The sequence below is a fragment of the Propithecus coquereli genome, unplaced genomic scaffold (genome assembly GCF_000956105.1).
Source record: "Propithecus coquereli isolate 6110/MARCELLA unplaced genomic scaffold, Pcoq_1.0 Scaffold165, whole genome shotgun sequence".
NCBI lineage: Eukaryota > Metazoa > Chordata > Mammalia > Primates > Indriidae > Propithecus > Propithecus coquereli.
Window position 1 is genome coordinate 1,752,541 of NW_012141080.1, and position 20,538 is coordinate 1,773,078.

Consider the following 20,538-nt stretch of genomic DNA (forward strand, 5'->3'; position numbering starts at 1 on the left):
CACCACCCTGCGCCACCCTGGGGAGGATGAGGCCCGGCTCAGGCCTCCACAGCTCCCCGAGGGGCTCCCTGTTCAGCTCTCTCCACAGAAAGGCCTTTGTTCCCTTATCAAAGGCGACGTCTGGGGCAGGGTTGACTCTGGCCCTCCCCACACACACCCCTGGGGGCAGCAGAGACGCAGGCCCCTCCCCCGGCATCCAGCCGAGGCCCTCAGGAGGCCTCCTGGCCTGAGGCCAGGGGGGCTCTGAGGACAGGCGCCCAGCCCAGCGCCCCAGGAGCAACAGCGGAGCTTGACCTCCCTGCAGGCAGTGTGGGCACCCGCAGCCCTGGGCCTGGCACAGCGTCCCAGGCAGTGGCAGGGCCGGTGGTGACGCTGGGCCTGCTGGGCCTCCGCCCGTCTGGCAGCAGAGGGGGCCGCTGGGCGGTGCTCCCTGCCCCCGGGGCGTCTGCATGGAGTCGGGGCTGCCTCTTCAGACGCATCTCCCTCCTCCAGCCCCAGACTGGAGTCTCCTCCAGAGCTATTTTTAGACACTGGAACCTGCCAACAGCAGGGCAGGCGGGGGCTGGCGGGACGTGGCAGGTTGGCCAGGCCTCGAGGCAAGGCCCAAAATTTCTCCAGGCCCCTCAGCCTCCCAGAGGCAGGTGGGGCGAGCCGGGTAAGCCCCTGAAGCCAGGAGGCGGCGTGACACCCTCCAACTTGTGCCTTGCCGCAGACAGGGCCCAGGGGCGCAGGACAGAAGGGCTTTGGTGGCCAGACCCCAGACCCAGGGCTGACGGCAGCTTGCCAGTCCTGTGGCCGAGGCGGGTGGCAGCAGGCAGCCACACCACTGAACAGCAAATGCTTTCTTGTCAGAAAACTGCAGGCCAGATGCCAGCGGGGAAATGCCTGTTAGGGGAACGGATTCTCCGGGGAGCTGCTGAGCCCCACAAATGATGGGCCACCCTGCTCTGCACCTGCGGCCCCATTAGCAGGACCTGGAGGCCCCTGGGGACCAGAGACACAGCCAGTGTCTATGAGGAGGAGCCAGAGACACAGCCACCGACACAAGACCCACAGGCTGACACACACAACCCTCACACAGTGCAGGGGAAACACACGCAGCATGGCACGCTGCCAGGAGCACTCAGCCCAGGCGGCGCAAGGCCCCAGAGGCCAGGGCTTCGTGTCCTCCTGTCCCCTCCTCCCTAACAACTGGGCCTCAAGGGAAGGGACGAATGACTCAGAAATACGCCCTAGCCTTCAGGTCAGTCCCAGGAGGTGATTAAGTCTCAGAGCAGCCCTGGCCCTGTAGGGAGAGGTGGCCCCTGCTGGCCTCCCAGCTCCGCACTCTGCCCGGGGGGCCCTGATCGCTTCCAGGCAGCTCGGTTGCTGGTCTCGCCCTTCTGAAAAGTGCATGTCACCCCCCTGACCTGGGCTATCTCCCTGCTCTGTGTAGCCCGCCCCCTCACCCAAGAGTCTCACTTTCCTCCTCTGGAAAAGGGAGCTCCGCAGGAGCACCATGGGGTCGGGCAGGTGACCGGGAAAAACTCGCCTGAGCAGGGTCCAGCGCTGCCTGAGCGTGGGGATGAAGCCTCCAGGGGCGAAAGAGGACCGGGCTCACGCCACGTCCCTCAGGCCTGACTCAACACCACAGCTGTCCCCTTGAGCACAGCTGCAGCCCCTGACCCAGGAACACTCCCCCAAGAGTGATCTCACACAGATGCCTTCCCCGCTGGGGGGTCCTACAGGCACACAAAGGAGCCTCTGCCCTCTGCCCCCAAAAGCCCACGCCCAGGGTGGCCTCAACCTCTCCCCCAGCCCTGCAGGTCACTCGGCTTCCCTTCAGCACCAGAGGGAACCTGCTCCAGGCCCAGGGGTCTGACCTCTCCCGGCCACCGGCCTTGTCACTTGCCCTCTTGGCTTCCTGGGTGCCAGTGGCCTCCTGCCCACATGCAGCTCTGGCAAGTCAGCCCCGCCGACCTCTGCCGGAGCCAGGAGATGGGTTTCCAGGCATCCGAGGGCAGGACCTTGAACGTGGCACGGAGGCACACATCCAGACGCTGTTTGTGACGAAGACACGAGCAATCCAGAGCCACCCAGTGCCAACCCCAGCAGGGGGGTGGCCCGGCACACTCTAGAGAGGAGTTTAATAACCCAAGAAAATGCTTTCGAGATCTAATGTTGGATTTACAACTTCAAAATGCAAAACTATGTGAACGATTCTGTGAAACACAAATAGAGAATATGCTAGACAAAATATGCCAAAATTTCCCAGTGATTACCTCTTGATTGCAGAATTTCATCTCTAGACTTTTTCATACATTATGCATTTTCTATGGCAAACTAGCATCGCTTTCATGATCACAAAACACAAGCAGACACAATCAAGGCTGCCCAGGCCAGGAGCAATGAGGCTTCCTGGGGGAGGGCAACTGGGCCTAGGACACAGGGCAATCCTTCCTGGGCCACCAGCCAGGTCAGGGCTTGTGTCACACAGGGCCAGGCATAGAAGGGCCCAGCCGGGTAAGCCTCTGAAGCAGTCTGTGAGCAGGCCCCTTGCCTGGGAGGAAAACAGAACAGCCGCCAAAATACAGGCTCAAGGCCAAGGCTGGGCCCCGGGGTCTTGCTGCTGCTCCCTGGCCACAGGGATCCTGCGGCCTTCCCAGCCTCCCATTTGCAGCAGGACAAGACTGGGGAGGAAAGTGCAGGGGAAAGGGTGTGCCTGAGTAGGGCATGTGCAGAGTGTGGACTATGTGTGGGTGTGCGTGAGCACATGCATTCTTATGTGTGAGATGTGGGCGTGCACATGCATTCATACGTGTGGGGTGTGGGCGTGAGCGTGCACCTGTGTTCAGATGTGTGCGTGTGGAGGCCCCCTGGCCGGGCACTGCTCCCCTTGGCAGGACCCTGCCCTTCCCCTCAGAGCCCGCGTGGGAGCAGCCCCACCCTGGGCTGTCCCAGACCAGCATGGCACACTTCTGCTCCTGGCCTACCTCGGGCCATATGGCTGAAGAAGCAGGTAGCTGGTGACCCAGGCTCCCCTTGTGACCAGGGGTGTGACCCATCTGCCTACTGACTTGCTGCCCAGCTGGTACCAGCAAGGTCCCCACCTCAGCCCTCAGCTGGCTCAGAGGACAGAGGCTCAGTGCCATGGGCTGAGTGTCCACTTCACTTGGCCACTGCCTGATCAGACATAGGTGGCTCTGGACGCGGTGAAAACACGAAGCTGGGCCCGGGCCCCGGGAAGCTGATCCAGCAGAGCCTGGGCTGCTTCTCCTAAGGGCCAGCTGCTGTGCCCACCACCAGGTGGCCTCGCCCACCTGCCCTTGGTCTCCCCGGGACCTGACTGACTGCCAGGGCTCTCCCTGTCGGTGTGGGACAGGTTTCTCGGGTCCTCTTGGTGAGCTGCAGGGGACAAGCAGCCATGGAGGAGGTGGGGAGCTGGGCATGGTGGCTCAGCCTCCATGTCTTCCGGGCCTAGGAAACTCCATTCCCCAACTCCTGGGGGTGCATCAGACTGGGGAGAATAGGCCAACCAAAGGTGAGCTGAGGTTGCTCCTGACTCAGCCCAAAGCCGCCGGCAGGCCCTGCCTCCCTCCTCAGTCCTGCCTCCTTCCTACGGGTGGGCATGGGGGTGCGGGGCAGGCAGGCCTCTATGTGGCTCAGGCTGCTGGGCTCAGAGCCTGAGGCCAGAGGTCTTGTCCCTGGGCCCAGAGTCTAGTCGGCAACAGCCCATGTGGGCCTTGAGCCCGAGTCTCTCCAGAGCAACCCTGCTCTAGCAATCCCATAGGCAGCGTCCGTCCCCTGTGGTCCAGGAGTCATAAACAGGTCACTCTGCAGACACCTGCTGGTCCACTCACAGGCCCCAGAAGTGGAGAAGGGCTGGCCTGTGGAGCCAGGCATGGCTGGAAGTGTGTCCAACCCCATCCAGGGGCTGGCCAGCAGCTGCTGAGGGTCCTCCAGAAGCCCTCTATCCCTTCGTCCTTGGGACAGAGTCCTGGTTAGTGAGACATGAGACAGGTGGCCATGGGGAAAAAAGGCTCCTGTTCCCAGCATCCCTTGCAGCTAGGTGGACCACAGACTCAAGTTCTGGCCGAAAGAGGTAAGTGGAAGGACCATCAGAGAGGACATATCCTCCTTTGTCCCTCCCTTCCCTACTGGCCAGAGACATGACACCAGAGCTCTGGCAGCAACCACCCCACCCTGGGAGATGCAGGACCACGCTGAGGACGGCAGGGCACCTGACAGTTGTGCAGGTGCCTGTCTGCCCTGGCCTCTCCCCTCCAGACTTGCCTTCTGTGGGAAAGAAATAAATGCCTGCTGTTCAACCCACTCTTACCTAACCAACACGCTGCCCTCCACACTTGATTTCTCTCTTTCCAGTGCTGCCCCAGACCTCACGCCCTCCTCTTCCTGGGCTCCCTGTCTCAGTCTTGACCTCTCCACGCCCTGCCACGTCCTCCCCTTGTGGTCAGAACGAGTTCCCTAAGACGTGGCTCTGGGCAGGTCGCTCCTACTCAAAACCCTCCACCATCGGGCAGCATCCAGCCCTTCAGTGGGCACTGGGCTCTGAGATCTGCCCCAGCCTGCTGCTCCGGCCTCGCGTGGCAAGCCCTGCCTGCCCACCTGGAATGCAGGACACTTGTCCACACCTCCAGGCCTTTACAGGCTGCTTCCTCTGCGGTACCACCTGCCCACACAGGTCAGCTTGCCCAAGGCCAGCTCAACGTCTCTACTGTGGGCTGCCACAGCCTGGTCACACCCAGCTTCACAAGACCAATGAAAGCTTTCCCCAAACAATCTCACCTTGATCCCAGACCAAATGCATATCCGCTGCTGGGATGCCAGCAACCCTGAGGGTGGTTGGGCCCTGCTGCGCCCAGAAACTGGGGCCTGGACTAAACCCATGGCGTGGCTGCGTGGCAGTGCCAGGCTGGCCTTACCTTTGCCGGGGTCTTTGTCCCCTCCCAGCTGCGTGTGTCCATGGACAGGGGGACCTGGTAGATGTCATGCCCTATCCCAGCAGAAGGTGGCACCTGGTAAATGTCCTGGGCAGGACTTCCGGGTCCTGGTGGCACCTGGTAAAGGTCAGTGGCGGGGCTGGGAAACGGGTGATGGGGCGTCTGCTTTGGAAACGTGGACGTCTGCTTGGCCGGGGGCGACTGGAACTGAGGGCTGGGTCCGGGGGCTTGGTAGAGGCCTTGCTGAGCCTTGCTGGGGGTGGGCACCAGGTAGACGCTGTCAGGTTGGGGCTGGTAGGCGGCAGGGAGCATGGGCGTGTACTGGGAGGCTGGGGGCACCGCGACGTGGAGGCCCTGAGGGTGGCCGGGCTGGGGTTGGGCCGGAGTGGTGGGCGGGCCGGGGCCAGGCCCTGCTGGCTTCTTGTCATACATGCCCACCAGGATCTTGAGGCGGTTCCCCGGCACGATGCCTTGGCGCCCATGCAGTGAGCAAAGCCACCAGCCGTCCAGGCCCTGCGTGTCCCGCTCCAGCACCGTCATGATGTCGCCCTTGCGGAAGGAAAGCTCATCCGGGGACTCGGCCACGTTGTCATAGAGGGCTTTGGCCAGCACGTTCTGGGGAGAGAGACACAGGCGGGCGTGAGGGCAGGAGGACGTGCGTGGGGCTCCTGGGGGCTCACCTGGCTCCCACACCCTCCAGGACCTGGCGGTGTCTGGCTCTGGCACTGGGAAAGGGGTTCAGTCAGGTTTGGTGAGATCACGGTGCCTCTGTCCCCACTGTCCCCCACCCCCACCCCCAGCAGAAAGGCCCACCTGATCCCTTCGACTGCAGCCACCAGCAACACTCTAGCGATGATACTCAAGACACTCCTAAACCCCTCCTGAGGCCACACCACCTCTAAGACCAACGGCAGGGAGAGCAGCAGAGTGGCAAAAAGGTTAAAAGAAATAGCAAATGATTATCTCATGAGATGCAAGAAAATAATTTGACAAAAATGACAGCTTCTTAGGATAAAAATACTGGGAAAAAGAAAAGAGAAAGAACTTCCTTAATAAAGTCCGTCTACCAAAAATCTATTGAAATCTGTAATTAATGAAGAAACTTCAAACACCTCCTGAGGCTGGGGAGAAAACAGGAGGCACGCTCCCTGCTCCCAGTCCTGCTGCCGTCAGCAAATCCCCCCAGAGCAGGGCTGCTGCTCCACGGGGCTCAGGACCTACGCAGCCCCAGCGGAGCCTGGAGGAGGCCGTGGGATTAGAGGAAGGAGAACCACAGGATTAGAGGCAGGCCCAGAGCCTCACTGGGGACACAGCCTGGGCAGGGAGGCCCTGCAGTCCTCACCCCTGCTGCTGCTCCCTCTGCCCAGGTGCCAGGCTCAGCCTGAGCCCAGAGATACCACAGAGGGCAGCTACAGGGCGATGGTCAGTTCCAGCAGAGCAGGCACGAAGGAGGCGCCGAGGAGAGACAAGGCCAGGGCTTCCGCAGCCCCTCCTAGGGCAGCAGAGGTGTGTCTGGGTTCAGCAGGGGCCCCAGGCCTCACACACAGGGAAGCCAGGTCTGCCGGGCTGGTGACCCCTCTGGGTTCCAGCCGCCCCACCAGCCTGGCCTCAGCTCTGCGCTGCCCTGCAAGGTCCCTCCTCGGAGTCTCCTGGGGTCTGAAGACACACAGCCGGGTCTAGACTGACTCAAAAATGGGACCTGGCTTCTGGCCTGAGTCCTGTCTCTGGACTCCATCTCCAAGGAGTCAAATGAGATTCCAGGCGGAAGGAAGGGCCACGCCCCCTTGGGCAGAAACAGGAAGTGGGAGCCTGGGCCCCGGGGCAGAGAGGAGTGCCGGGTGAGACACACTCTCCTCCCTCCACCCCAGCAGCTGGGGCTGGGAAGTGCCGCTCCAAGCTCCGCCTCCCAGGCCAGCACACTGAAGGTGGGAAGAGGATGCTGGCACACCGGGAGAGGCCCAGGCAAGCAGTGGGTGCTCCAGGTCCCAGGAGCAGACATTCAGACCCAGCCACTCATCTGCCCAGGGAGCCACCAGCTAGCAGCCCACTTCTCCAGAGTAGCTCAGAGCCCGCAGCCCCAGAAAGGGCCAGAGGCCAGAGCCTTGGAGCCAAGAGGGACAAGGCCCAAGGGAGAGAGCAGCCCCCACAGGCAGCTCAGGGAGGGCAGAGCCCGGCGGGGGGTTGGCGGGCTTACCTCAGTACCAAGGTGAACCAAGGGCAAAGGCCCTCGAATTGCTATCGACCGCAGCACCATCCACACCACAATTACAACAGAATTTAAAAGGCACTGAAGCATAAACGATGCCTCAATTAAACATCACGAGAAATTTTTAAGTGGGGAGAGGGCCAGAATAGCACCGGCATGTTTGAGACAATAGAGGATACTTTCTCTTCCTGTTTTTCAGAATTTTTCAATTTGTATTTAAAGAGTATTTCTTGCTTTGGGGCTGAAAAAATACACATCCTGAAAAAGCAAACAGTGAACTACCTCCTAGGCTCCGAGGCAGGATGGGACAGGCAGCCTCGACCAGTCCAGAGGCCAGAGCCCCACAGTGGAGCCGGCAGGGGCGGGGGCTGCCCCGCAGCCCACCCGGGCTCACGGCCCCCCTCCCCAGGCTGCCAGCCAGAGACTCGAATTTCCCAAATATGGTCTGCAGCCTGCCTCCGGGAATTGCATCCCATCAGGGGGCGGGACACCAGCCACCCTCCCCCAGTGACCCCACAGAACACAGAGCTGCCCTGCCGGGTCCCCCTAGCCCCTGCCCTGGTGACCACAGGAAGTGCCAGCAGAGTGACTCACAGGAAAATTCCCCTCCAGCCGAGTCAGAAGGGATGGGGGTGTGGACAGAGGGGACTGCCCCCAAAGGCCCCTCACCTTAGGAGGGTGGCCCAGCAAACGCTGGCAGAGAGGCCCCACCAGACAGGGCAGGGCACTTGGAGTCTGCTGAGGACAAGGCTGGTGAGGAGGGGAGGGGAGGCCTGGCCCAGGTGAGCCACAGGCCGGCCTCAGGCCTCCCAGGATGGCCAGTCCCCACCCCATCAAGGCATGAGCTCACTGAAGGCTGCAACTTAGTCTGGGGCAGCTGGAGCCAGGCTGGGAAGCACTTCGAGAGCTGGGCACGTGGCACCAGGCACTCCCCTGCCTGCGTCAGCTGGCATGGCCCCACCCATAGTCCCCAAGGCAGCCCCTTCCCCACCCAGCATGAGTCCTGGGCACTGCTGGTGCCCAACAGACCACTCTAGCTGGCCAAGCACCCATCTCTCTGAGCCTCTCTGCTTCCCAGTCTGCTCCCCAAGGACACACTACTGCTTTCTTTCCTCTCAAGTCGCTAAGCAGCAGCTAAGAACCAGACCTGGGCCCAGCTTTCCCCTCACTGCTATGTGACCCTGGGTAAGTCCTTTATCCTCTCTGAGCCCCTAGATCCTCTCCACTGAGGTGACACCCTGGCTTCATAGGATTGTTCTTTTGTTTAACAAAAGATTCACCTGGCTCCTGCTCTAGGCCAGGCACTTGGCCAGGCTCCATGAGGAAGGCCCCTGTCCTTGTGGGGCTCACCGTGCAGTGGGGCAGAAAGACAGTTTGCTATGATGGGGAAAAAGTGGGGTGCAAAAAATGTGGGACAAGGCCTCTACATACAGGGCTGGAGATGCCTCCCCAAGGAGGTGACATTTCAGACCAACTCATGCCAGGGAAGAGCATGGGGGCAGAGAAAGGGCATTACCCCAGGTGCTAGAGCAGGGGAGGGGGTGCAGGGGAGACAGGTCGTGACCCTGGAGTGGCAGACAGGCAGGGACTGGCAGCACTGCAGATACCATGGGATGAAGCAGCAATAACTCAATAAATGTCATCCAAACAGCAGCTTCTTGTGGCCAGAGGAGCCCAGACCAGCCAAAGCCCACACCACCCCAAGCATTCCTGCTCTGGACCTGCTCCCAGGCCCCCTAGTCACCTGTCTCTGAACGCTGCGTTACGCCCCAAGCTGGAGGAGAAGTCAGACTCCCCAAATCTGCTATCCTGGCCTCACTAACTGCTGGGCCCAGGCATATGACCCATATGGGCCAATCAGGGGCTCCTGTCCCAAGCTCTTGACGGGCACAACTGACCTTGGAGGGGTGCACAGCCAGGGCACTGCCAGTCCAGGTGGACGCCATTGGCCATCTGGTCCAAGGCACGACGGACGCTGTTGCGTGACTTGCCCAGAGTCTCTGGCCACCTCACTCCGGCCTCTAGGAACCCTCCTGCTGCGTCCTACTCCTCCTTCAAGAAACACTAGGCTAGGATAGCATGTCTTGCAGTGTCATCTCCCCTCACCACCCCCAAGCACCAGCTTGCACCTTCAGGCAGGCTCCATGTCCCTCCCGGGGCACCCACGCCCCTTGCTCCCACCTGCCACTGCTGACCAACATGTCTTGTTACTGGCCAGTTATGCCCCTGAATGGGAGGGAGAGATCTATCTCCTTTAGCATGGTGCCCCCCAGCACGCGCGCCAGGCCTTGTGCAGGATGCCCGACCTGCGAGCAACCGCTGAGTGCGAGGGGGGTTAAAAGGAGCCCTGACTGCGAAAGGCCAGGTCCTTCCCTGGGAGCCCCTGTCCTCCCTGGTGAGCAGCCCGGCCGCACAGAGGGACCCAGGAAGACCCTTTGGGGCTTGCTTACCCCAGAGAGCAGGGGCAGAGAGGAAGGCCAGTCTGATGCCAGCACTCCCAGCCAGGCCCACGGAGAACAGCATCCTGGTTGTTGCACATGGGAGCTGCCAGGGCTGCCCCACAGGCCCGCCTGGCTCTGAGAATGGCCCTCATTGTGTCCCTGGGGCCTGTCTGGGGCCAGACCCACAGAACCAGGTGGACCCTCAGAATCAGAGCAGCTGGGGCCTTGGCTGTAGGCGGACACACGTCAGGGAGAACTGCAGCCGTTTCATGGGTGTTCAGGTCTCCTCCTCGGCTCCACCAGCTGCCTAGGAGAGCCCTGGATGTGGGTATCCCCAAACTCTGGCTCTGGGGGAAGGTGCAAGCTGGTGGCTGGGGGTGGTGAGGGGAGATGACAGCACAAGGCTCCCTCAAGGGAAGCCCCCACGAGTTCCTTAGGAGCAGGGCCAAGCCAAGCCAACTGCAGGCGCCCCTGCTGACCAGTGACCCCTCTGTCACGCCTGGTTCCATGTCTGGCCTGCGCTCTTTCAAACAGCAAATGTGTTCTCAGCACCCACAAGCCAGCCGACCGTGGGACTCCTGGTCTCTGCCCAAGTCCCTGGGGCGGGGGAGAGACATGGAAAAGCGTAACAGCAACGTGCTGGTCACTAAGTTTATAATGCTAACAAGTGCGGCACAGTCACGCCCCACCAGATGCAGAGCTCTTTTGTGCACAGCCATCAGCTAGCACGTTTAACCCTCAAAACGACCCTGTGAGACACTATGATTCCCTCCACCTTACAGATGGGGAAACCGAGGCTGGGAATAATTACCTTACTTGCCCAGGGTCCAGATCAGGGGCAGCAGAGGCAGACCAGGGCTCTGAGACAAAGCGGAACCAGTGGCTCCCGGGTGATGCTGAGGTTCACGGAAGCCGGGGTGGAAATTCCACAGGCCTTTCCCGCCCTCCTTGCCCCACCCCCAACACACAGCCTTACACAGCAGGCACTTGGGAAACACTGGCTCCCTTCATACCCAGCATGTGGGCCAAGTTTATTTCTGGGGTATTCTGTTTGCTCGTCCCAGAGAGCCACCGGTGGCCAATGGATGCAGGCCCAGTGAGTGTGTGCCTGACTGGCAGTCTGATCCACCAGCCCTCCTCACTCAGGCCCGGCAATGCACCTGAAGGAGCATGAGATCACAGACCGGGGGCTAGGGTCCTGGCTGTCCCACCTTACCCTGCCCCCAGGCTCTGAGGGACTGCACCTCTTCCTTTCCCTGCTCAGAATGTCCCCCCACCCCACCCTGTGTGGAACTCTGGGACCAGTCAGCCATAGAGGCATCTTCCCCTAATACTCCCATAGACAACTGAGTGGCCAGGGTCTGGCTCAAGTCCTTGGTGCTGGCAGAGAGCAAGAGCATGGGTGGACCACAGGGCCTGTGTGCAGGCCTCCCGTTCCACAGCTACCCCAAAGGGAGCATGGCTCTTGTCCCACCTGCCTCTCAAAGCATCAGCAGTGAGCAGGTCCTCAGCCCCATGCTTGACACTTAGCTGCCACACTCTCAAGGTCTGCAGACTGAAGGGATAAAGAGCCACCTGTGGGCTGGGCATGGTGGCTCACGCCTGTAATCCCAGCACTCTGTGAGGCCAAGGTGGGACTTGAAGCCAGGAGTTCGAGACCAGCCTGAGCAAGAGCAAGACCCCATCTCTACTAAAAATAAAAAAAATTAGCCAGGCATGGTGGTGCATGCCTGAAGTCCCAGCTATTCCGGAGGCTGAGTCAAGAGGATCACTTGAGCCCAGGAGTGTGAGGTTGCAGTGAGCTATAATGATGCCACTATATTCTAGCCCAGGCGACAGAGTGAGACTGTCTCCAAAAAAAAAAAAAAAAAAGCCACCTTTTGGGTGGCCCCTGCCAAGGGCTCCCCTGCACAAGCACAGAGCCACAGCCTGGCCTTGGCCACAGCAGCAATAGCAGATGCCTTTATGTCCAGGGCCAGCTATGGGCTGGAAGCATGTCTCTGCCCCGGCTCCTGCCAAGACATCCCAGACACTGTCCTAGGAGGCTGGGCAGAGGAGCAGACCCGAAGAGCCCTCCTGCTGCAGGACATGGCATCTACAACTCCAAACACACCATGGATGGTGGGGACATACTGGCAGATCCCAGGCCTGCACCCCTGACTACTCTCTGCTCTCCTTCCCTGGCCTTGGAGTCCTATAGGGAGGATTCACAGGATTCTCTAGTGGACTGGCAAGTTCACTCTTGTGATTTGGGTCTCAGCAGGGAGCTTAGTGTAAAGCTGACCCCTTATTTCAGGGACAGTACCAGCCCAGTACAGGGGCAAACACCCAACCTCCAGCCCCAGTGCTGTCATCACGCGGGGCCCAGGGGCCAGAGGCAGAAGGACACACCTTCCAAGGCCTTGGTTTCTCCATCTTGACATCTAATGCCCTCTGCAGCTCTGCCCCTCAATGGTAACTTTCAGCAACCCTTAACAGCACTATCTGCCTGTTCGGGGACAGAGGGGGACATAATGTCGCAAAATGTGAGGTTCTCCAGCTTTGAAAAAAGTACCAAAGCCCTGATTTCTGAGATGCGCCAGTGGAGACTAGGCCTGAGGTGAGACCCTGCCTTTCTACCCTCTGACTCCTCCAGCCCAGGGCAGGACCTGGAGGGGAGGGAGTAGGGCAGCTGCACAGGGCAGAGCCAAGGTCTCTCCCTCGTGCTCAGAGAGCCAGAAAGGGCCTGAGGGCAGAGCCCCAACCCTTGGAGGGAGACCACCCTGCAGCACTTATCTGAGTGCCCTAAAGACCTAGAGGAAGAGAGGCTTGCTGGGTGTCTTGTCCAGGGATAACAAAGATCCCTATCACCCAACCCCACTTCCCATACTTCAAGTCTGACTCCAATACTGCTTCTTCCAAGAAGCCTCCCAGGAGCATACCTCCCCTTCTGGTTGGTTCCGGCTGCCCCAGCTGGCTGTGGGACCTCCTCAAAGAACAATGGATGCCAAGAGGGGGCCACAAAGGCACAGTCTTGGAGCCAGAGGGGCTCCACCAAGTTGGCAGCCCCAGTAGGGCATGGCAGTCCCTCTGGGACCAGAGCTCCCCCAATCCCAGATGGGAAGCACCTGTGGTGCAGCACACGGGGCCATGCCAGGAAACTAGGTTCAAGATCCAGTTCCGTGAGGACAACTGACTGTCTCTCTCTGCGCCTCAGTCTCCCCATCTGTACCATTCATAGAATGGGGGAGAGCAGCTGTCCCAGGAGCCTCTCCTGTGCAGACGGGATGCCCTAGTGGCACTGCCCTTATTTCAATCCCTTGCCCACACCTGGGCAATAGTACCAGCCCACAGTGCTCACACTTGTGCTCAGAGTCTCCAGTCCTCCTCCCCTCAGCTGAAGATGACTTTCCTGGCAGAACCTGGGACTGCCCTGCCCTGCCTTCACCCAGCTCCCACCAGGCTCCTTCCTTGCCCAGGGCCAGCGGGTAGTGGGGGCTAGTGCCAGAAGGGAGGGCCAGCTCCTCCCATAGCTCCTTTCCCCACAGGCTCCGCCTGCGCCCAGCCCTGAACCCCCAGGTAACCCCACCATCCAGCTCTCCACCAGGGGAAAGGAACGGACACAGAAGGGTGTGTGCCCCAGCACATGGCAGTGGGAAACATCCCCTCACCTGGTCAAATTCAGCAAAGAAGAGATGGACCCACGGTCATTCTGAAAAGGTGACTAAAGCTGTTGCAAGCCGGGGAGTGCCAGACCCTTCCACACAATGGGGACCTGGGGAAACAAACTAAGTGCCCCGAAGTCCGATATGGGAGCCTTGTGGTTGGCAAAAGGAGCTGTTGCCCCCAGTCTGGAATTCACAACCTCGACATCACCCCAGGCCCTAACCCGCCTTTCCCGGGCCCCTGTCCCTCCAACCCCCCCAGCCCTCAGCAAATCTCGGCTTGCCGGATTCCCAGGAGGAGCCCGGGGCTGCGGACACCGGAATGGCAGCCCCGCCCCTACCATAGCTCTGCGGGCTGTCGCGGCCCAGGATCCCCCCACAGTGGATCCCAAGGCCCCCACGTCTACGCTGCAGAACTGGAGCCTAGCCGCTTCCCTCGACTCTTAGCGTGCCAAGCAGCAGGGTGGCAGTGCAGCCCTGGACTCCCGCCGCCAGGATCCGGCTCCTACCGCCTTTTGGCAAGCAGGGTAGGTAAAGTCCAAGGAGCACCCGCCCCTGCTCCCGGAATCCAGCGCCGGTGGCCGGGTGAATCATTAACTGACCTCGGACTGGCCCTCCGGATGCGCCAACTACCCACCGACGCCACGTACTTGCTCGCCCGGCCCTCAACCTCCTAGCCTGGGAGTGGTGGGCAGTTCCCACTCCTAAACAGTCGGACCACCACCCCGCCTGGAAGCTCACCGTCACGGCCTCCAGGGACCCCCATTCTTCCTCGCACCCGGGGAAACTGAGGCCCGGAGGCAGGGCGCAGAGGCCCAAGGTCACACAGCAGGCGGCAGCCGGCAGGGGGAGTGCGGGCCTCCCGCCAGCAACGTTCCCGGAGCCAGGAACTTTCCTGCCCGCCAGCGGCCCCTGCGCCCGGCCCTTCCATCCGCCCCCAAGCTCCGGGAGCCTCCGCAGTCCTTGGCCCCGTGCTCCCGGGACAGGGAGGAAGGAGGTCCCAAGACCGCAGACCCCCGCCCGGGCGCGCCCCCGCGGAACCTCCACCGGCCGGCCGTTCCCAGGACCCGCAGGTCCGGCAGGAAATGCCACTCGCTTAACTCCTTCCCGCCCGGGCCCGCCGCGGGAGCCGGTAGGGCGGCTGCTGCGAAGCCCGTCCGGCCGCCGTGAGCAGACGCCGGGCGCGCCTGCCGCACTCACCAGGTAGTTCATGGTGTCCGGCCGGCCCGGGGCCCCAGCTCCCCGCGGGGGCGCACACCAAGCTGCCCGGGCCGCTCGCCCTCGGGGCTGCGAGCGCGCCGCAGCCGCCCGGCCCCACTCGCCCCGCTCCGTCGCCGCCTCCGCAGCCCAGAGCCGGTCCCACTTCGCTCCGCCCGCCGCCGCCGCTGCCAGGCCGGCCCAGCCCGGCTCCCGGCATGCCCGGCCACGCGCGCCCATTGGCCGCTGCGGCTCCCCATGCAAATGAGCCGCCTGCGCGGGCGGCGCGGGAACGCGCGGACAGGCGCCCGCCCAGTGGCACCGCCCCCCCGCCGCCCCCCAGGCTTCAGGCCCCTGCCCGATGCCAGGCTCTATCCCCATGGCGCGGGATATCCTTTTTCCTCCAAAAGCATGTCCCCGCCTTCCTGCGCGGGTGAGCACGCACCCGGCACCGAGGGCCTACGCAAACGCCTCCACTTTTGGGAAGACTGCCCGGATTGCCCCCTCCTCCGGAGCACTGGGCACGCTGCACCCGCCCCACCACGGGCCCCAAGTCGACTTTTGTCTTCCCCGCCCACCAGCCCTAGGGCATTTAACGCGTGTCAGTCGGGCCGTAGGACTCAGAGCTGAATCTAGAGGGAAAGGGGAGGGGGCGTGTCCCAGCCTACGGAAAAATAATAACCACGGCGGCCCTGACTGTGGACAGGCCAATCGTTTGAGGGCCCCAGGAAATGAAGACTCAAAGCAAGAAGGCTGGCAAGCTTCAGCTTTACACATGCAGCACCTCCCCTCCCCATGCAGTTCACTGGCTTTCGGGGACTCCAGCTAGTCTGCCTCTCCCCAGACCCATTCCTAAGTCAGCCGCGTCCAGGCCTAAAACCTGTGCCCAGTACCCTCCTGAGTCCGGCTCCATCTTGTCTGTCTCAGCAACACGGGGGAGGGGGCGGCGTGCCCGGAATGAGGGAGAGAGAAGGAAAAACCACTGCAGTGAAAGGCAGTAGAGCCAGCCATGGCCCTGAGTACCCCCCTTGCTAGGCTGCAGGTCAGTGACTGTCACCTCATGCCACAGAACCAGGGTGCCAAAGTCCCTGAGCACTCTGCAGGGAGATCTAGGATGGAAACTGCTCTGGACCAGACAGGATCCCCAGTCAACAATCCTGGGCTATCGCCGAGCACGGGGATGCTATCAGACAGTTCACCGTGCCAGGGAAGCAGTGAGGGAGACCCAGCTTCCCCCAGCAGAGAATTCTCAGGCATGGCCTGTAAAATGCACACAAGCCCAAGGGGCACCTCCAGCTGCCCCTCTGCCTGACAGTGGGGGCTCAGCTGACTCAGGCCCTGGCCAGATGTGCCTCCTTGAGCAGGCCCTCTCCCTCTCCGGCCTCTTTTCTCAAAAGTAAAACGAAGGCAGCCCAAGTCTGGGTGCTTATAGATCCTCTGGAAAACTTGTTAAAAGAAAAACAGATTCCTTGGCTCGCACCTGTAATCCCAGCGTTTTGGGAGGCCAAGGCGGGAGGACGGCTTGAGCCCAAGATTTGGAGGTTACAGTGAGCTATGATGGCACCACTGTACTCCACCCTCTCTCTAAAAAAAAAACAAAAACAAAAAACCCCAGATTCCTAGGTCCCACCCCTCCAGAAGAACCAGACATCTGCATTTCCCCAAGCTTCTGAGCTCCTGGCTTGGGAACCACTGGCCAGAACTCAGCATGTGCGTGAGGAAGGAGCAGTGCAACAGGACACAGTGTAACCCAAAGTTCTCGAGAGGAAGAGGACAACTAACCAACACCCTGTGCCCTCCCCCCAAGGCTTGCCCTGTTGGTCACCCTCCAAACAGCCCACTTCTCCACAGAAGAGGAGCTAGCTCTCAGGGCAGCACTGCCTGGAGCATCCCCTCCTGCTTATTCCCATGAGCTGTGTCCTCAGTCCTTCCTACACCCCAACCCTGTACAGCCACTAACTCCTCAGCCTGGCTGGTGCCCCATGTTCCCAGGGAGCAGGTATGAACCAGCTGGACCATGCATGACTGGCTGGCTGTGCTGGGGGCCAAAGGAGTCCTCAGGTTGTCCCTGGGTCTCCCCTGTTGTGGGGATGGGTAGGGACCAGGCCTCAAAGCCAGGCAGTGCCCAGCAGGCAGGAGGTCTCTGCAGGGATAGTTAGGGACACAAAAGGTCTAGCCCTGCAGGGAGATGGCCCCTGCTCCATCGTAGCTGGCCGGAGAGGAGTATGGGGGAGGCAGAGAGGACAGGCTGGATGGGGTCTTGGGGAATGGGAGACCCTCCTCTCCCAGGAGTGGGATTAGAGCTGCACTGGGGGTGGGACTGCTGGTGTGAGCAGGGAAGCGGGGGAAGGGGAACCAGGCTCAAGCACAGGCATTTCAAAAATTTGCTCCTTTTCCACTTAAACTCCCTCCCCCCCAAGCCTGTGCCTCCCAGAATGGCATTTCCGCTCTGGAAACAGGCCCCAGGATCTACACCCCCCTGTGTTGGAGAGGGCATAGCTGGGGGGTGGGGGGAATGCCCCCTCCCAGGCTGGTGTGTGGGGAAGGAGCACCCACTGGGCAAGTTCTGGCTGGGGTACGTGAGGGGCAGAACCTCACTGCCAGTCTAGCCTCCCTGGCCCTACTGCCAAGGCCAACAGGGATGCAGCCCCAGGTAACCAGCACGACCTCCGCGCAGCACATGCTTATTTCACACACAGCAAGCCTGCAAAAGAGGCTTCACCATTAGCCCCATTTTATGGATGAAGAGACTGAGGCCCAGTTTACCAGCCCTTGGCCCATTCCACACACTCCAGGCACAGAAGGGACAGAGCTGGTGGCCAGGGAAGGGACGGCGGGGCTGCTAGACCTCAGCCCACTGGGACTACTCTGCAGCAGGAAGGGAATCTATGGACAGTAGGAAGCCAAAGACCCCTGACACACTCGGGTTCCAAAAGGACAGGCAGCTGGGGCAGAAGCACCCCACGACAACTGAGCTCAGCACTGGGGCCCAGCGCCACCCACCCATGGAGCTCAGCTCTGCTGGTGAGGAAGGGCCTGCTAAATATTGTTAATTGGTTGGGACCTCAGAGGTAGCCCGGGAGGGAAGGGCAGGCCAGAGTGAGGAAACCTGAGGCTGCCCCAGTCTCAGGAATGGGGGTGGTTAAGTCTCACACACACACCCCCCAGGACTGGCAGAAAGGAGAGGGGCCCGGGTGACTAGGAGCTGGGAGAGGGCGCCGCCGGTCTGTGGGGACAGCAGCAGGTGTACAGCCCAGGTGCCAACACGGTGCTCTTCCAACCCCTGTCAGTCACCTCAGGAGTGGCCCAGTACCTCCAGCCAGGCTGAAGATGAGCTCACAGGCTGTCTGTGCAGGCAACAGCGAGGGCCTTGCACCTGGGGTCACTGAAGTGTCTCCTGGGGGTGGGCTGCTTAGACCGGACCCTAAGTGGGGAGAACAGGCGAGGACAGGATTCCTGCATTCTGGGCTTTCTGAGGTCTTAGTCTTCAGCACCAACCCACTGCTCTAAAGAACTCTTCTTGCCCGATGCTTAACGATGTCCATCGTGGCATCAGTAACAGCAAAGGGGGTGGGGGAGGCATAGCGTGAATGTCAACTCTAGGGGACTGGTCAGACAACCACAGCCTCAGTGGGACACTGTGCAACTACTAAGATTGCCACCTCCAAAGACCAAAATAATGCAGGAAAACGCTTATGACAAAGTGACATGAAAAGAGCAGGTTAAAAACGGCCTGCAGACTTGACGGCATGCAGCCCCTTCCCCTCCTGAAGCCTCAGCTCCCCAGCAGCAGAGGGAAGGGGGGTTGGAGGGGTCAGCTGATGGCCGGCTCTGGGAGCAGCAGCAGGAGAGGATTTCCTGAGGCCGGAGGTGAGCACTGCCAACCCCAGGGACAGGAAGAAACCATGCTCTGGAGGGCCATGGGGAGTTGACGCCTTCCCCCTGGGCTGGCCACTTCTGGTGGCAAGCTCGAAACCGGGGCGAGGGTATAGGGACCCTCATGGATGGCACAGAGGTGAGCCCGGCTGTACACAGACTGGACCCCACACACCTGACATCAGTCAGTCTCACTGCTGCCCTGGGGACCAGGACGGAACTACAGCTACCCAGAGGCTCAGAGAGGGGCGGTGCTTCACTCAGGTCACATGGCCAGAAAGTGGCAGAGCTCACAACCCCCCGCCCAGCAACTGGGTGTGTGCCCACTGGAAAGCACCCCAGGTGACCTCAGGCAGAGCAGAGTGTGCACTGTTAGGGCGGGTGTTGGAGCTCTTGGGTGGAGTGACCAGCGGGGCGGTCCATTGTCATTATAGCAGTGGCTCTGACTGTGGGAAGGTGGGCAGGCCCTAAGCCTGGAGGCGAATCCCTCCTCAGCAGGCCGTCCCCTTCTCCCCTTCAGGAGGACCCCAGCCAGTCCCCAGAGACCTGGGGACCAGGGCGGGCCCCAAGGTGTGCAGGGTTGGGTGGAGCCACCAGGTTGGGGGTAGGGGGACATACCCCAGGGGTGGGGGGTGCGTCCTACACTCCAGATCCAGGCCGGGATCGGGCAAACCCACGCACTCCCGCCGGCTCCCCTCAGGCACTGTCCAGGCACAGATCTGGAAGAGGAAGCACAACTCTCCCAGTTATCTTCGCTTATCTCCTGCTTTTCTAATTTGAGAATTAAAGAGCAGCAGAGGCACCTGCAGGGGGGGGCCTACCTCAGAGAGGGGCTCTGCCCAAAGTAGCTGAGGCTGGAGGAGGCCAGAGGACTGGAGCGCTGCTCAGAGGCTCTCTGCCCCAGCCCGGGGTGCTGGTCGTGGTGGCCTGAGTCCCCCTTTCTCTTCTGCATCCTCCTTTCCCACCTCCCATCTCCCTCTGAGAACCACCCTCTCCCCTCCCATCAGGGGCCTCCTTGGGTGCTGGCTGGCAGGTGCAGACTTGGACCACCAGCTGGCTGTGTGTGTGTGTGTGTGCGCGTGCGTGTGTGTGTGTGTGTGTGTGTGTGTGAGAGAGAGAGAGAGAGAGAGAGAGGGAGAGAAAGATAGATGAGGAGGCTGGGCCTTGTGCACTTTGTCCTCCCTGAAGCCCTGGGACCCACTCCTGCATCCTCGTCCCATGGCAGAGGCATCCGTCCAACACGGCCTGGGTGGGGAAGGGTCCTGGGGGAGGGTGGGTGGGGAAGAGAGGGGCTCAGTCTGCAAAAGGGAAGTGTGGATAAGAGGCAAGTGTCTGTCCCCAGAGAGCGAGCTCAGTTGCTGGTGGCTGCCCAGGCCTCTGATGGGCTGGGTGGGCAGGGACAAGGGTGTGGTCAAGAGGCTGCCCCGGCCCGGCCATCTGCTCTCGCTCTCCCTGGCAACCAGCCCCAGCACATCAGGCAGAGATGATGACTTCATAAGCCATCTGCTGCACACCCCTGGCCACTTCCACCGAACACAGGTGCCCACACCCACTGATACCCACAGACGGGCAGAGCAGTGTGGCCAGGCCACTCTGCTGGGGTTGGCAGGCCAGGGGCCAGCAGGGGCTCAGGAGGGGACCCTGGGGCTCTGGGGTGGGAGTGCAGGAAACAGTGGTTCCAGAGAAGGCAGAGCTACAGCAGCCACTGGAAAGTAATATGTTTTCTCCCTCCTGGTCAGTACCCTGGCAGGCAGGCATCCCAACCTGGACCTGCTCCAGCCTACAGAGAAAGGCTCCTTTGCCCCAGGAGATGCAGGCCCACGCCCTTGCCCAGGGTGAGCCTACAAGGACAGGAGCAGGCAACATCAATGATTCCACACAACACAGGTGCCAGTCACTGCACCTCTCAGAGCCTCAGAGGTGAGGCTCACCTGTCACACCTACCCCCTGCCAGCAGCCCTGCCCATGCTCAGGGCTGTGAGACTATGGCACAGGCAGGCTGTCGCCCACAGGGCGCCCTGACACCCCACCTCCAGCAGTACACTCCCCTGGCCTGCCCCAGCTGCACAAGGACACCCCACTAGGCTCATCCCCAAGGAAACCCTCCCTGCTCTCCTCACCCCTGCACAGATACCTCCTCTCCAGGTGCCCTGAGCCTCCCCCACTTTCCCCAAAACCTCATCTGAGACTCTGGGGCAGAATCTTTCCTGGGAACTCTGTTGTTCCAGATATAC

General features: G+C 61.2%; 1 protein-coding gene across 2 annotated transcripts in view; it reads right to left on the bottom strand.

The window, feature by feature from the left end:
* BCAR1 (breast cancer anti-estrogen resistance 1) overlaps positions 1-20,538 on the bottom strand; it is a 36,068-nt gene that overhangs the window by 8,916 nt on the left and 6,614 nt on the right. The window contains exons 1-2 of one of the 2 annotated variants that reach the window (XM_012641553.1): positions 14,432-14,585; positions 4,923-5,555 (exon numbers count right to left, since the gene is read on the bottom strand). In XM_012641553.1, the coding sequence (XP_012497007.1) occupies positions 4,923-5,555; positions 14,432-14,443 (645 nt within the window). In that variant the 5' untranslated portion in view covers positions 14,444-14,585. Of the gene's footprint in view, positions 1-4,922; positions 5,556-14,431; positions 14,586-20,538 lie in introns of those variants that run through there. The other variant, XM_012641554.1, reaches the window with a different exon arrangement.